The 14968-nt window shown below is 36.7% G+C and overlaps 1 protein-coding gene across 3 annotated transcripts in view; it reads left to right on the plus strand.

The window, feature by feature from the left end:
- NBAS (NBAS subunit of NRZ tethering complex) overlaps nucleotides 1-14968 on the plus strand; it is a 317777-nt gene that overhangs the window by 147594 nt on the left and 155215 nt on the right. For all 3 annotated transcript variants that reach the window (XR_013349722.1, XM_077844073.1, XM_077844072.1), the window contains exons 29-31: nucleotides 3106-3208; nucleotides 6615-6844; nucleotides 10155-10267. Coding sequence is in view for 2 of the 3 variants with exons in the window: in XM_077844073.1 (XP_077700199.1) it covers nucleotides 3106-3208; nucleotides 6615-6844; nucleotides 10155-10267 (446 nt within the window). In the remaining variant the exon portion in view is untranslated. The remainder of the gene's footprint in view (nucleotides 1-3105; nucleotides 3209-6614; nucleotides 6845-10154; nucleotides 10268-14968) is intronic.

The following is a 14968-nucleotide window of genomic DNA, read 5'->3' on the forward strand; positions in this document are numbered from 1 at the left end:
TGGATATTCCGTAGGATTTTCTGTATACAGTATCATTGTCATCTGCAAATAGAGACAGCTCTACCTCTTCCCAAGCCCTACGAGAGCTAAACATGTACCAACTAGTTGGCTCCAGGAATCCTGAGCTCAGTTAATAGTAGTAAACTGTTTATGGAATGCAACCAGTAGTGGCTTGCTCAAAGAGCTTTCCTTCCTAAGAAATCCCCTGGCATTTTGTACCTGTCTCTCCCTATCTGTCTTTTTCAATGGATTACTGTAGTTATTGGTTTATGTGCCTTATGTTCCTTTCAAGATCATAAGCTTCTCCGGGGCAAGTATTATAGTTCTCATACATCTAATATGGGACCATATATATCAATGGCCCTCTCTCAATAATTATTAAGTGAATAATTTAAAAGATTTTGGCAACTCAGGTCTTAATTTCTTTTTTTAACAACTAGAAACAAATGGTCAATATTTCTAATCATGCTGATTCTACTCCAGAACCTACTCTTCGAGAAAACTTTGCTGTTGCATCTAGATTACTTCCTGTCTTTTCCTTGAGTTTTTCAAATACTTCTGAAGTCTTTGAAGTTAATCTCTACTCATTGTGTTCTACTCTGAATATGTAAGAGAATATGGCCTCTTTTCCAAACTACTTAATTTGAAGCGAATCATAATTATTTCATCTATGCTACCATGGTTTGGCCTTCAACATCTATGGAATATTCTTATGCATATTCTAAATGGTAGCAAATTTCATTGAATCTGCACAAATCAAGTCTTACCATCTTGAGTGTAATACTGTTTCTCCTTAGAAAATAGACCTCTATTCCAAGGCTGTAACTAATACCTCAGGTTTATATTTAGGGATCTCTCTGTTAATTTGCAATTCTCTGGTATAGTGCCCTCCAGTTCTACTCTTGGTTCATATTTACTGAATGTATTCTGAAAAGGCCATTGTAAATAATGTCTTATAATTTATTTTAATTAGAACCTGTACTTACGGCTAGCCATGTGTGAGAAAACATTAATACCATCTGTCCCCAGTGTTGATGGCTTCCAGAAGAACAGCTGGGCTATGAGAATTTGAATTCAGCTAGACAATGCCTAGGTTTGATATTATCCAGCTGGTGCAAGATGGACACTCAATTCATCAAACATTTTGCAACTTATTTACCTGCAAGCCAAATCTGAAAGAACCCTCCAGTTCTTTGAAGTTCACCCAAAGAGTTCACATACCACAGTCTAACTAATGGACACATTTCAGGGATTATCCTGGAAGACATGCAGATATGTCAGTTTGTTTTTTCTGTTTGTAGGCTGGGGGAAAAATGTATTCTCTTATGCTTTATTGCATATAGGATAGAAATAATTATTCATTTTGTGTAATAAATATAAAATAGTATAAGAAAATGAGCATCTGCTTATTAAAAATTTTAGGTGAAAAAGTTCCTGAAGACCAGAAATTTCATAGGATTGATCTCAAATACATGCTTTTGCCAAGGGACTTTATTATGTGTAAATAGTCTATTCGCCCTGTTTTTAATGCATAAAAACGGAGAAAGTACATCGGAAAGAAACATCCAGGTGGTTTTTGACAAACACGAAACAAAATAAAATATGCCCTTTTCAACAATGAGATTCAGGATTATGTATCATGTCAGGACTAGCAAGTAAACATGAATAATGATGCCAAATTCATATATATTCAACAAAGGTGAACTTTTGGGGGAGGCAGAATTATAGCACCTTCTCTCTCCTGCTACACAATATTAGTAATCATGTGTGTAACTATAGAAACCAAAGAGATGTGTTTGTAACTTTTAGATTCGTTCATTAACATTTATTGAATACTATTTTATACCAGAAAAATGAGGGGGAATGTCTTTGCATACATTCTAGTTTTACTTAATCCTTACAGTGTGGAATCTGTAGCTCAGAGAAATTAAGAGACATATTCAGAGCCGTATAGGTAATTGAGCTTACATTTATACTTAGGAACATCTTGCTTCAATGCCTGTGTTTTATCAGAATTAATCTTTTCCATTTCTTATCACTCTCCAAGATGGGCTTTAAGTGAGGAAACTGAAATTCAGGAACATTAAGTGTTCATGATCATGCAGCTAATAAGTGACTGTTAGTGAATTTGTTAATAAAACCTCTTCTGCTGCAGGAGAATCTGAACCATTAATTTTCTCTAACTCTGTAACCCTGGATACCAACATAAAGTGGTATTTGATCAACAAGACTGCGTATGCCTCATTGGTTGTGTAAACCTGATCCCTGGTTGGTAAATTGCTTCTGACCTGGTGGAACTGGAAATGAATTGGAAAACCTGATAGGAAAGCCTAAAGCATAAAAAAAGCCCCTGAGTGTGGTCCCCGTCATGCTATGAGAACTGTCCTTTGGGATTGTTAAAACAGTTAATGGTGCTTGTGGGGCATGAGACTTCTTACTGAGTTAGATAGGGCGGCTCCTGCCACTACCCTATAAGACTTTGTTTTCTGGCACCTGGGCTGTCACCTGGGATGAACATGACTCCTGTGGAGCTCGTGTCAGTGGACTAATGTGAGGACTGCCAGTGGGAGGAGCCATTAGTGCTGCCCTGTTGGTGAGCCAAGGTCCCCAGCCTCTCAACTGATACCGGGGGTAGCCTCTGGTTGCCTTCTAGGTCTACACGTGTAGCTGAAGTTAAGAAGATTCCCTGTGAGGGATTGTAATGTGATAAAGATGGATCCGAAACCAATTCTCCTGTCTTCTGAGTACTTTTTCTGCTATATCACAGCTGCTGTATCTTACTGTGCTTTATTTTATCTTAGAAACTCACAGCTTGCTTACCTTTGCTATTATCACTTTATACTGTTCTAGTTCTGTGTCTAGGCAGCCTACAACCGAGGTGGCTTGGGCAGCATCTCTAGCATTGATGTAGAGCCACTTTTCCTCTGATTGAAGGAAATTCATATGAGATCATTCCTATTGATCATTTGGGAGCTGTGTGGTATATAGAATGGTGACGCCAATTTTTTTTTTTTTTTTTTTTTTTTTTTTTTTTTTACTTTTGGCCAATTGAGAGATTTCATGAATATTTTTCTTTTTCTTTTTCTCCCCCCTCCTGGCCTGCAGGCAGCCTCCTGTCAGTGAGTCTCATTGGAGAATGTTGCTGCAGGACATGTTAACTATGCAGCAGAATGTTTACACCTGCCTGGATTCTGATGCTTGCTATGAGGTAACTTGATACATGGAACACATGGAAGTCCTTTTAATTTGGAAAGTTTGGTTGTTACAGTATGTTTCCTGGACACAGATGTGGTGACCATAAGTTTCTCTGTAGTATGATCGAGTCATAGCCATGAATTGAGTAGTGCTTTATAAGTTGAACCCTAGCGCATCTTACCCTCTCCCCCCACCGCCCACAATCTTTGTTCACTGCAACAGTGGTCATTGGCAAGGTGATCTCAGCCAGGAAACGGACTCAGCCTTGCCTCCTCTCACTTCTGTAGTCTTGGTTGTCACTAACGCCTGTTTGATTGATGCAGCTGGGAGAGAAGGTCTTTCAAATCTGTCCTATCTCAGCTAAGTTGCAATTCCTCTGAACCTGTCTCTCTACTTCCCTGTTTCTAATTTACACTGATTCAGAGCAGTCCTTTCATGACACTCCCTTTCTGGAAATTGATGCTTGTTCCATGCTAGCATCAGAAAGTGGCCATGCTTAGCATGGCATAAAGAGGCCCAGCAGATCGAGCTTCCCTGTCTGCTCTTCCCCGTGCTACTCTCATGTACTGGGACACCGCGTTCCCCACGCTCTACTGCTTCCATCAACTAGGCCCTGGCTCTCCTGGCACCAGGCTGCTTCCTGGTTCTGACTCCACCGGCATTGTTCTCTGTGCCTGGATATCTGCCTCTTTCCTTTATCTACAAATTGCTGATAATTTTCAGGACTCACTTCACTAATTATGCCCTCCAGGATGTCTGCCTTTGTCCTTTCATGTAATGTGTCTCTATTATAGTCTTTCTTTTAAATGCAGTAACTGGTTTCCATGTGTGGTTTTTGCCTTTTGGTCATGAGCCCCTAGGTAGACATTATCATATTCATGTTCAGCCTCCTCTCCCCCAGTGTATATTGTAACATCCAGAACACAAAGGATACTTCAGAAATGGCTGCTAATTGATGTAGGAATGTAACCCAGGGGGGTTGAATTATTACTTGGGGAAGGTATGTGCCTAATCACCAAATTACTCCTAGTTCATGTGGAAAAATGATCCAGCTGACACATTTTTAATGAGATATAATTTAAAAGTAGGTTTCCATTTTGAGTTTTTCTGTCAATAGGCCAAACATGAAATTGTATAGACTCTTTCTTGTGTTGCTCTGCTCTGACATTGCCAAGTGTGACCTGTTGATAAAATGAGTTATAAAAACAGGTCTCTATTTTGTGAAATTGGTTGGTATTTTTATTCAAGGTAATTTTAACAAAAGAGTGCTAATACAGACTGTTGAGAATTGGTTTTATATTTGAACTTCAGGTTTTTAAATGCTTGAATGAGTGTGAAGTTTACATTGATGATTATAGTCTGACGCCGTGTACATACAACTGCCAGTAGCTTCCCCTTTTGTATCTGAAGTACAACTTGAATTCCAATTCCAGGAGAAAAATCTATATTCACGTGGGCTCCAAAACCCTAACCACCATTTATATGTCTGCAGTAGTCTTTTTAAGCTGGAATGGCATTAGTTTGCTCTTTTTCTGTTTCTGATTCTGATTGGAAAATTGGCAATAAATATATTATACTCAAACTAGCTCATAATAACTTGACATATTAAATATTTTGTTTTATTTAACACCTTTTTATTAGGCTTTGATATTTTAATTTCTGGCTATTGGCCTCTCTCCTTTGAGAAAACATTTGAAAACATAATAGCTTGAAATGGCTATAGAGGAAGGTAATAGGGATTTGGCAAACTTACAATTTAAATATTTACCTTTTTAGTTATACTATATTGTCTTACTGACTTTTGGCTATTCAGGGTTGCTATCTTGTAAAATAATTTGAAAGCTCAGTGATACAATTTTGAAAAAGTTAAAGATTTAGTTATAGAATGTAGAGCAGAAATCTGTATTCATTTTAGCAAAACCTTAAGTTTTAGGGTGAGTTGTATTTTTCAACTGGACATTAATCCTTTATGGCTTACTTGAATAAACCAAAGGAATAGAGAAACTGTTATATCTAAGTCATTTGGATCACTTGGAGTAAGCTCTTTTCACCTGTCAGATATAAATGATCAGGCTTGCTCATTAGTAATTTGCTTTTTGTTACAATAGGTATTTTGTAGCACATCCCTTGTAGATGTTAGTAATTTTGTCCTTGTCATTTTAATAAAGCCCTGTCTAAAAATACTGCCTTTCCCAGAAACGTAGAAACAAGTGAAAATAAGGGGATCCTATGAAAATTGGGTAGTCTTAATTGTAAGAAAACTCTTGAATCTCCATGAAATCTGCTTTTTTTCCATCTCTTATTTCTATTTCTGTGTTATCCTCATCCAGCTGGGGCCTAATACGGGAGAACATTCTTGGGAAGTTTTTATACTAATTATATATTGACATTATTAGTATAGATTTAAAGAGATCTCTTTAGGACTTATCTGGACTAAGTAATAAATAATATCAATTACACAATAAATTTTATGTTAATTGATGCTATTATTTGCCTAGTAGAATACAGTGATATTTTCATGAATACCTTCCATCAGTGGCTTTTTCTTGTTTTATTTAAATAGTTTTTAGTCTGCAGATTGGAAAAATATAAAAATCAACATTACTTTTATAGCTTGGCTATTTAGCTTGTGAGACTGAATTTAGATGCTTGAAGCATTTATAAATTATATCTGTCATATTCAAAGATTTTCTTTTAAAAAATTGAACTGCTTGTTATAAATCGTTTAAGCAGAGTGGGACCTATTGAGTATGGGACAGTATGTCTAAAGAATCCTGTTTTTAATGAATGTGAATTTCAGAGATCTTACTCAGACTTCATTGTAAATCTTTAAGATACAGTTGATCCTTGAACAACATGTGTTCAGACCACAGAAGTCTACTTATATGTGGGTTTGTTTGTTTGATAAGTACAGTACTAAAATGTATTTTCTGTTCCTTATGATTTTAATATTTTCTCCAGCTTATCTTATTGTGGGAATACAGTTATAGAATACAGTAAATACAAAATAATGTGTTAATTGCTGTCCATAATATCAGTGAGGCTCCTGGTCAATGGTAGGCTATTGGTAGTTAAGTTTTGGGGGAGTCAAAAGTTATATGGGGATTTTTGACTCCAGGGTAGTTCACCTCTAAATCCCCTATTGTTCAAGGATCACCTATATTATGCTTCATATTAGTTCCATTAAATTATTTCTTCATTCTAATAGATGAATCTCTTTTATTGAGATGAAATTCACATACCTAAATTAACCACTTGAAGTGTACTTCATTGTCATTTAGCACATTTACAGTGTTGTATAACTGCCACCGATAGGATGGATGTATTTTTAATTTATTTCATTTGGATATCAGAGTCCTCATTTTGTTGAAAACTGAATCTGGCCTCTTTAACTAATTAAAATTTCTTCTTTTTCCCAGATATTTACAGAAAGCCTTTTGTGTTCCAGCCGCCTTGAAAATATCCACTTAGCTGGGCAGATGATGCACTGCAGCGCTTGTTCAATAAATCCACCAGCTAGTGGAGCCCATAAAGGGAAAACCCAGTACAGGGTCAGTTATGAAAGAAGTATCGACTTGGTTTTGGCTGCAAGCAGAGAGTACTTTAATTCTTCCACCAACCTCACGGATAGCTGCATGGATCTGGCCAGGTAGAGGAATTCTGTATTCTTCCCTGAGAGGGAGGGAACAAGTCCGAATACACAGACTCCATTGTAGGTTTTATTCTTTCCTTTACAAAATATATTGACACAAGTACGAATTGACTACACTGTGTGGGGCACAGTTATTTATCGTTAGAATACAGAAAGATAATGACGTTATGAATATTCATCAACTTTCTGGTGACCCTTTTTCTCAGCATGCCTTCCCAGTCTTTCTTGATGATTATCTGTAAGATTATACATTGCTTCTGTTAGAAAAGGTTCATGAGCTAGTCTGCAGATTCAAGTTCTGGAAATTTTTAGCACACTGAGGCAACGGCTGTGTGTTTTACATGACTCGTGCTCTATTTAAGGATGAGGGACCTGATGAGATGATAAAACTCTTGAGGTCCCTTCCAGGTGGAAATTTATGGACTGTGAATTCAGTTCCTCTTTTGGCCTGTTGTCCTGGAAGTTTAAGGTTGGTCTTTTAACTGTTGATTCTTTTTTTTTTTTTTTAAGATTTATTTATTTGAGAGAGAGAGAGAGAGAACATTGAGTGCAGGTGTGGGGGGAGGGACAGGGGGCTAGAGAATCTTAAGCAGACTTCCAGCTGAGCACAGAGCCAGACTCAACCCCAGGACCCCAAGCTCATGCCTGAGCTGAAACCAAGAATCGGTTTCTTTTTTTTTTTTTTTTTTTAATTTTTATTTATTTATGATAGTCACACAGAGAGAGAGAGAGAGAGAGAGAGAGAGAGAGAGAGAGAGAGGCAGAGAGAAAAGCAGACTCCATGCACCGGGAGCCCGACGTGGGATTCGATCCTGGGTCTCCAGGATCGCGCCCTGGGCCAAAGGCAGGCGCTAAACCGCTGCACCACCCAGGGATCCCAAGAATCGGTTTCTTGATTGAGCCACCCAGGTGCCCCTTTTTACTATTGATTCTTAGGAGCTTTTTGTGCGTAAAAGGACATATGCCCTTTGCCTCTCTCACATGTTTAAACCACATTGTCAAAAGTTTTTATATGTAGGATTTATCTTTCAAATTGCTATTCAAAATCTAAAGATTTTAATTGTTATTTTTTTTTTTTTTATAATTCCTGTCTTGTGTGTCATCCTTTGAAAGACCTTTAATTCCCTTTTAAATCCTGTCCTAAAATTTTTACATTGAAATTTTAGGCCCGTTTGGAATTTATTTTGATGTAATGATGGTGGTAGCTATTTAGGTTTATTTTTTCCTCCCGAATGACTAGCGGCTAAAAGCTTAAAGGAAACTTTTTTCCCCCAGTGATATCTTATTACAGAGAGAACCATGTTTTCTTAAACCATGTTATTGAACTTGACAGAGTTGTTAAAAATAGTAAAATTTTTTTTCTTCCCTCCTAAGGGATTGTATTTCTATTACAGATGATGAAAATATCAAATAGAATAGCTTTTGAAACTGGGAGTTGTGTTTGACCTAAATCTTTTTGGCAGGTGTTCTCACAGATCATTTTAAAATCTACACTTCCAATATTTCCCTTTTTCCTCCCACAAGGACACGCTTTAATTTGGAAAAAATATTGTATGTGTATAAGGTGACACCAGACTGATGATGACCTGTGAGCCTGCATATATTTAAATGTTCACAGTTATATTTAATATAGAAAACAGCCCATACATTCTTATCAATGAAACTATTATGAACTAGTTTTTTTAATTGAAGAAGTAATATGTCCACAAGATAAAAATATTCAACAATACAAAGAAGGATATGTTTTACAATAATTCACTCTTTTATTCCCATTCCTCTAACTTTATCCCTCAGCTATCTTTTTAAGTCATTTTCCTGTGTACCCTTCCAAAATACTTTCTTAGATGTCAGCCTTTTCTTTCTTAAGTCACAAATGAGTGCTTACTACTTGTACATACTTTTCTGTATCTCATTATTTTCACTTATAGTCTATACTGAAGGTTTTTTCATGAGTGCATATAGGCTTGATCCATTCTCTTTTGATGGTTGTAGAATATCCCATTGTTTGACTTTCTAAAGAACTTAGTTCATGATAAAAATGCATTCTCTTGTATTTTATTCATTTATTTATTTAAAAGATTTTATTTGTTTATTCATGAGAGACAGAGAGAGAGAAAGAGAGAGAGGCAGAGACACAAGGCAGAGGGAGAAACAGGCTCCATGGAGGGAGCCTGACGTGGGACTCCATCCGGGATCTTCAGGATCACGCCCTGGGCTGAAGGTGGCGCTAAACTGCTGAGCCACCCGGGCTGTCCCAACATTCTCTTGTATTTTAAAAACACTATGCTGTGGTAGTGAACATCTCTAATTATGTGTGGGCATGTGTGAGCCTATCTGCAGTACAAATTGCTAGAAATGGGACTTCGTGGGTTCGAAGGTAGTGCAGTAGAATTTTGGTAGATACTGCACGTAGGCTCCATTGCTTGTTACACTTGAATCAGCAGTATATGTTAGGGTTCATCTCGTTTAAATTTTACGCTCTTGCAAGCAAGGTAAGCCTACATCCATCACTCAGTCATACGTATCCTGGGGCAAAGGGATCTTTATCAGATGAGCCTTGATTTTAGCACCGTTAGCCCTTCCTGGCCCAATCTCTGCCTCTCTTTAGTCTTGTGTCCCAGTGTTCCTCCACATGCATCTTTCAGGAAGTTAAGTTTATTTGTTAATGAAAAGATTCCTGAAGTACACTTGGTCTGAATTTTTACAAATGTGTTTATAAAGTATTCCACAGGTGTCACAGATTCTTAGTTTAGCAAAGTCACTTTCTTCTGTCTTCATCTCAGCACTGCATGACCAATGGACTCTTCCTTATGATCAGAAAAACATCTGTGCAATGTCTCAGGTTATCCTTTTTTCCTTTGGGAGTCAAAATTGTCACCAAAACGAGATATTTGTTTTTCCTATATGAATACTAGAAATTATCTGAACCCTGTCTCCTTTTTTAAACCTTTCTCATATGATTATTACCTTTGGAGTCAGCAGTAAAAAGAGCATTGAAGGCAGAGTTAATGTATTTAGCTTCATACTGTGATGCCATTCCCTACTATCAGTATGACTCTGGAAGATCACTTCACCTCCCTGAGCTTCAATTTTGGCTTCCTTAGGAAGCAGGTGATGCTATTTGCCTATCACACAAGGCTTGCTATGAGGATTAAGTAAGATAACAGAAAGCATTTAGCAGAATTCCTGGAATATAGGAGGTTTTTGATAAATATGTGTTGGATCTCATGTTGTTGAATACAGAAAGGCAACTTAGCCAAACATATGTTACTTCTTATTTTTAAAAAACTGATCTTACTTCCCCTAGGTGCTGCTTACAGCTGATAACTGATAGACCTGCTGCCATTCAGGAGGAACTAGATCTTATCCAAGCCCTTGGATGTCTTGAAGAATTTGGAGTAAAGATCCTGCCTCTGCAAGGTGAGTTTTTCTATTTAGTGTTGCATTATTAATATTAACCTATTTAGCATTGAATCACTAGCATAGTTCCTTTGTAGTTTTTGGAACTAAAGAATACTTTTGGTCACTTAATCCATTCGCAATAGATCCTACCCTCTGCCCCATTTTTCAAAGGAAATCTTAAGTGGACATCTGAAAGAAAAAATAAAGCTGACATTTTATCATAAATTTATTTTGCAAGTTCTCAGTTATGTCACTAAAAGGAATAATATATCAGTAACAGCAGCGAGGCTATTGGATAAAAACAAATGGGGGGTTATGGGTTAGAGTTTCAGATCTCCCGTCAGTTTTGATGTAGTTTATTTTTGTATTTTGTTTCAATTGTATAGATTTTGTAGTAGCAGTACATGATAATAGTTTATTTTTTTATACTTACTACAGAATATTCTTTAAGTGGATACTATTTTTTTTTTAAAAGGGGAAATGACAGAAAGTTCTTGTTTAGAGTTTAATTACTAATGATATCTTAACAGTGTTCAAGTTCTTCTACTGAAATGGTCAAGTCCTGTAAATACCACCTCAGATAAGCATGCTGATATGCAGTCACTTGTCATTACTACTTTGTGTTGTGAGGACAGTGTGTGTCTCCTGGTGTCCTGAACCTCATCTGACACGTGGGCAGTAGACTTCCTTTTGCCTTGAACTCTGGGCCTCGGTGCCCAAAATGAAGTGGGTAGCTTGGTTACTAGCAGTATGCTTGGTGCCTCCCACATTATCTCTTTTTTTCATTCTTAACCATGGAAGTGTTTGGAATTCAGAGTTAAGGGAGGTATATCCAAGTTCTTTCCATCTCTGGTTTTTGACAGATCTTCACTGGAATTGTCTCTCTCTCTTCTTTTTTTAAAAATTCCTGGTACTTCTTGACAATGGAATCCTGTTACAGGTTGTTACAGGTTCCTTGATGTCTTTGTCCTGTGTTTTTGAGGGTTTTGAGTGAGATGGATCTTAGGGGATATAAGTCAGTAGAGATATTCTCATGTTTTTATGTGGGTTTCCACTGTAGTTTTACTAAAAAGTAAAGTTCTGCTTATTAGATAAATTTATTAGACTTACACAAGATATTGTTTTTGTTACCTTGAATATCATTGGAAATAATTTCTACAGGATTATTCATATCCTGTAGCATCCTAAACAAGTATATTTAAGGAGATTGTTAAGTCACTAGAAAATTCTGTTTAGTTGTATTGCTCCTGTAATGTTTCAAAGCTTTTTAAAATTATGAAGATAAATCAGAGTTACTAAAAATATTTTCATTTTATTCTCAAGTGCCTTAAATCATGAACTGTCTCCCTTGAAGCACTTACATTTTCAGTTGAAGTGTTTAGTGACTTGGAGTCTAGAGCACTATGAAACTTTTGCCCTTCTTGTATCTCTTATAAAGCCAACTTCTTATAGCTTGGACTCTGTGTATATGTGTGTATTTTAGCTACTGATTTAATCCAGAAAGATTGATGTAATACGAAAAAACTTATTGCAGTCCCCCAAATGCTAATGAATTATTTCAGTTGACTTGAAATAATAAATTGAGCTCTAATTTTCTCTGGTGCTCAGTTAGCAATATTTTTCCTGGCAGTATTTGCACATCATCTGATGGGCTTGAAAGTCTGCAACCAAACCTGCTATCCTGCTGTTACTTCTGAGAAATTTCATGACTGAAGGGTGTTTTAAGAAAGACATTTGCTTTCATGTCTTGACAGCTTTCCAGCTTGATATATTGATTTAGAGTTTCCTATTAGAATGAATGTCAGAAAATCTTCTGTATGTGGAGAATGGGATATTGCCTTTGTATCCTGTTTATTGTGTTTATACCACAGATAGAATTCAGTTTTAAGCTGCTTTTGTATTCACTGGGAATACTGGACAAAGTAACTTGATGTTTAAATGTTATTGTCCAGGGATTTTTATAGTGTATGTTGTTCATTTTGTCATTCTGCTTTGTTTTAAAGCCTTCTTTGCTTATACTTGAGGAGTTGCTACTAAGTGAAGGCTAGTGGTACTAGCTTTGTTGTAATTAAAGAGTTAATAGAAAACAGGAACATGAAACTGATTTCATGTGTTTGAATCTCCTACAAGGTGTCTGTGTGTGTGTGTGTGTGTGCCTGTGTGTGCTTTTCCCCATAATTTGGGTGTTTGCATTTTGTGTAAATTATTCTTCTTATTCACATGAGCAGAGTTAGGAAGTTTTGGCTGTCTCTCATGCTCTTCCTGTAACTGGGTAAGTCCGTTTGCCAGTCTCAGCATTGAGGGTAAAGCCAGCCTAGAGCCATTTACCACTGGGTAACCGGACAGGTATCTGACCTTGTTTTCTGTTTAAGTTTTCTCATTTACAAAATAGGGATATGGATGAGCACCTTCTAGGATCACTTGGGAAGCTTACAGCCATATGTCTACAGTGCTTGGGACGTTGCAAGAGCTCTGCAGTCAGTTGTCACCTGTCACTTTTGTTACTTCGCACGGAGGTTCTGGTTTCTAACTGGTGGTGGAATTTTGCATTTCCTACCTGCTTCATTCTTCCTCTCCTCGTGCTCCTCCTTCTATGCTGCTTTCCTTCCATTCAGAATCCACTCAGTTAGCTGTTTACCCTATTCCAGACTCCAAAATGATGAAGGGAATAAGGCCTACTTCCTGACACTGATGAATAGAATCTAAATTCTGATTCTGCCCCTGTAAGCTGTGTGACCTGTGCCATCTTCATGTTTTTGAACTTCACCTTCCTCAAATGGAGGTGATAATAAAATATTCCCTAGAAGGACTAGGAAGTTATATCTTGAAACACTGAAAATTTGTACATGAGAGGATCCCAAACTTCATAAGCATTTTTGTGAATATGTCAGTAGCAGTAGTAATAGCAATAACAAACATATATTCAGTTATTTTTATGTTCTAAGTATATTTATAGACATTTATTCCCCAAAATACCTTATGAAGTTATTGTTTCTAACTTCCGATAATGAAATCACAGTTCAGGGGGTTAAATAGCTTGTTTAGGGTCACACAGTAAGAGGTGGTGCTGGAATTCAAACCTGCATTTGTAAGCAGTAGAGATGAAACTGTATGAAAGTAAAGGATTTGAGAAGGAAACTCGGGTGTTCTCATTTATCAGCTAAGTGACCGCTGACTTCCTTACCTGTACAATTCAGATTTATACTTCAGCAGTGTTGTTGTATACTTTCGATGCCGTTCACTGTCTGTGCTTCAAATAAGGTTGTGATAAGTTTGCGTTTGGCATGTGTGTAGCTGGTCAGTAAATGCTGTTTTATGCATTTATTGTGTGTCTGTGTGCATTATAGTTTTTTTTTTTCCCCCCTAACACTGGATATATATTTGTGAGATCCCACAGGAAAGTGAAAGGTCTTCAGCTATTAAAAGATGCATGCAAGCATATCCATATTATTAGTTCCATTTGAAAAGGAATTTTAGGTGTAAAATACCCCTTTCCTTCATAGAAATATAATATCTAAGGCTAGAATTTACCTGAGAAATCACATTTGAAATATAATTTAGCATATACTACAATAAGCAGTAAAAGAGAATTGATACAGTGATTGTCCAGAGGCTCAAATAATAAAGACATTTGAATATGGCAACTGCACTCTATTAGAATCCCACTTTCCAAATTTACTTAATGTACTTGAAATATTAGTAGTCATGTCTTGCTTAGGGCTAGAATCAGACAAAGAACCAAACTTAGAACATTAGAGAAAATGAGGATCAGTTGCTATATATAGTTCCAGTTTTCTACTCTGATTTTATTGAGCTAGAAAAAGAATGGCGATAGTAAGGAAATTCATTTACTAGAGTTATTAAAACCAGAGTTTCTCTAATTCATCAAATATGGATATAAAAGCATCTATGAAAACCTCAGGTATGTGGAGTAATGATGAGATCTATGATGGGTGTTGTTTTGAAAATCAAATTAGAAACCTGCAGAAAGTACCTTTCTCATAGTAATTGAATCTGGAATATTGAAGTGGCACTACACAATTGTTAAAATACATACAAGGAGAAAACCTCATAAAATAGTAGCAGATGTTGAAGAAAGAAACTCCAATTTTTTGATTGAAAATTTGATTTGAAATATACTGTATCAGTTAATTTTTGCTAGGCTGTGCTATCGTAGGAATCGCTAAAGCCTCAATGACGTGATAGCAAGTTGATTTCTTGCTCACAGGCATTTCTGTAGTACTACTTCATGGGATGGCATTCTCATAGGAGGGGTGAAGATCATTAGTGGGATTCCATGGTGACTCTTTAGAAACATTGGTTCAGAAATGGCATATGTCACTTCCACTTACATTTCATTGCCCAAGAAATAACATGGCCAAGCTTAACGTTAGTCAGGTGAGAATTTGGGATACAAATAATTATAGTGGATACTGGCAACAATAATACAGTCTCCTGAAGTTAGACTTAGATGTAGATGTTGGCTGTTATGATGAAGTAAGTAACTGAAGTCTACATCTACTATCTTATGTTTTATAAGTAAAGGCTGCAAAGGATTAGTGTACTAGCAGGTGCATAAATATCCGTCTTAAAATAACCCAATGCACACTGAAGTATTTAGGAATAAAAGGATAGGATATATGCAACTTATTCTTGAATAGTTCAGAAAAAATAGATGTGTGTGTTTGTATGTGTACTTGTGCGTGTACATGTGTGTGA

The sequence above is a fragment of the Canis aureus genome, chromosome 12 (assembly GCF_053574225.1).
Source record: "Canis aureus isolate CA01 chromosome 12, VMU_Caureus_v.1.0, whole genome shotgun sequence".
Classification (NCBI taxonomy): Eukaryota; Metazoa; Chordata; class Mammalia; order Carnivora; family Canidae; genus Canis; species Canis aureus.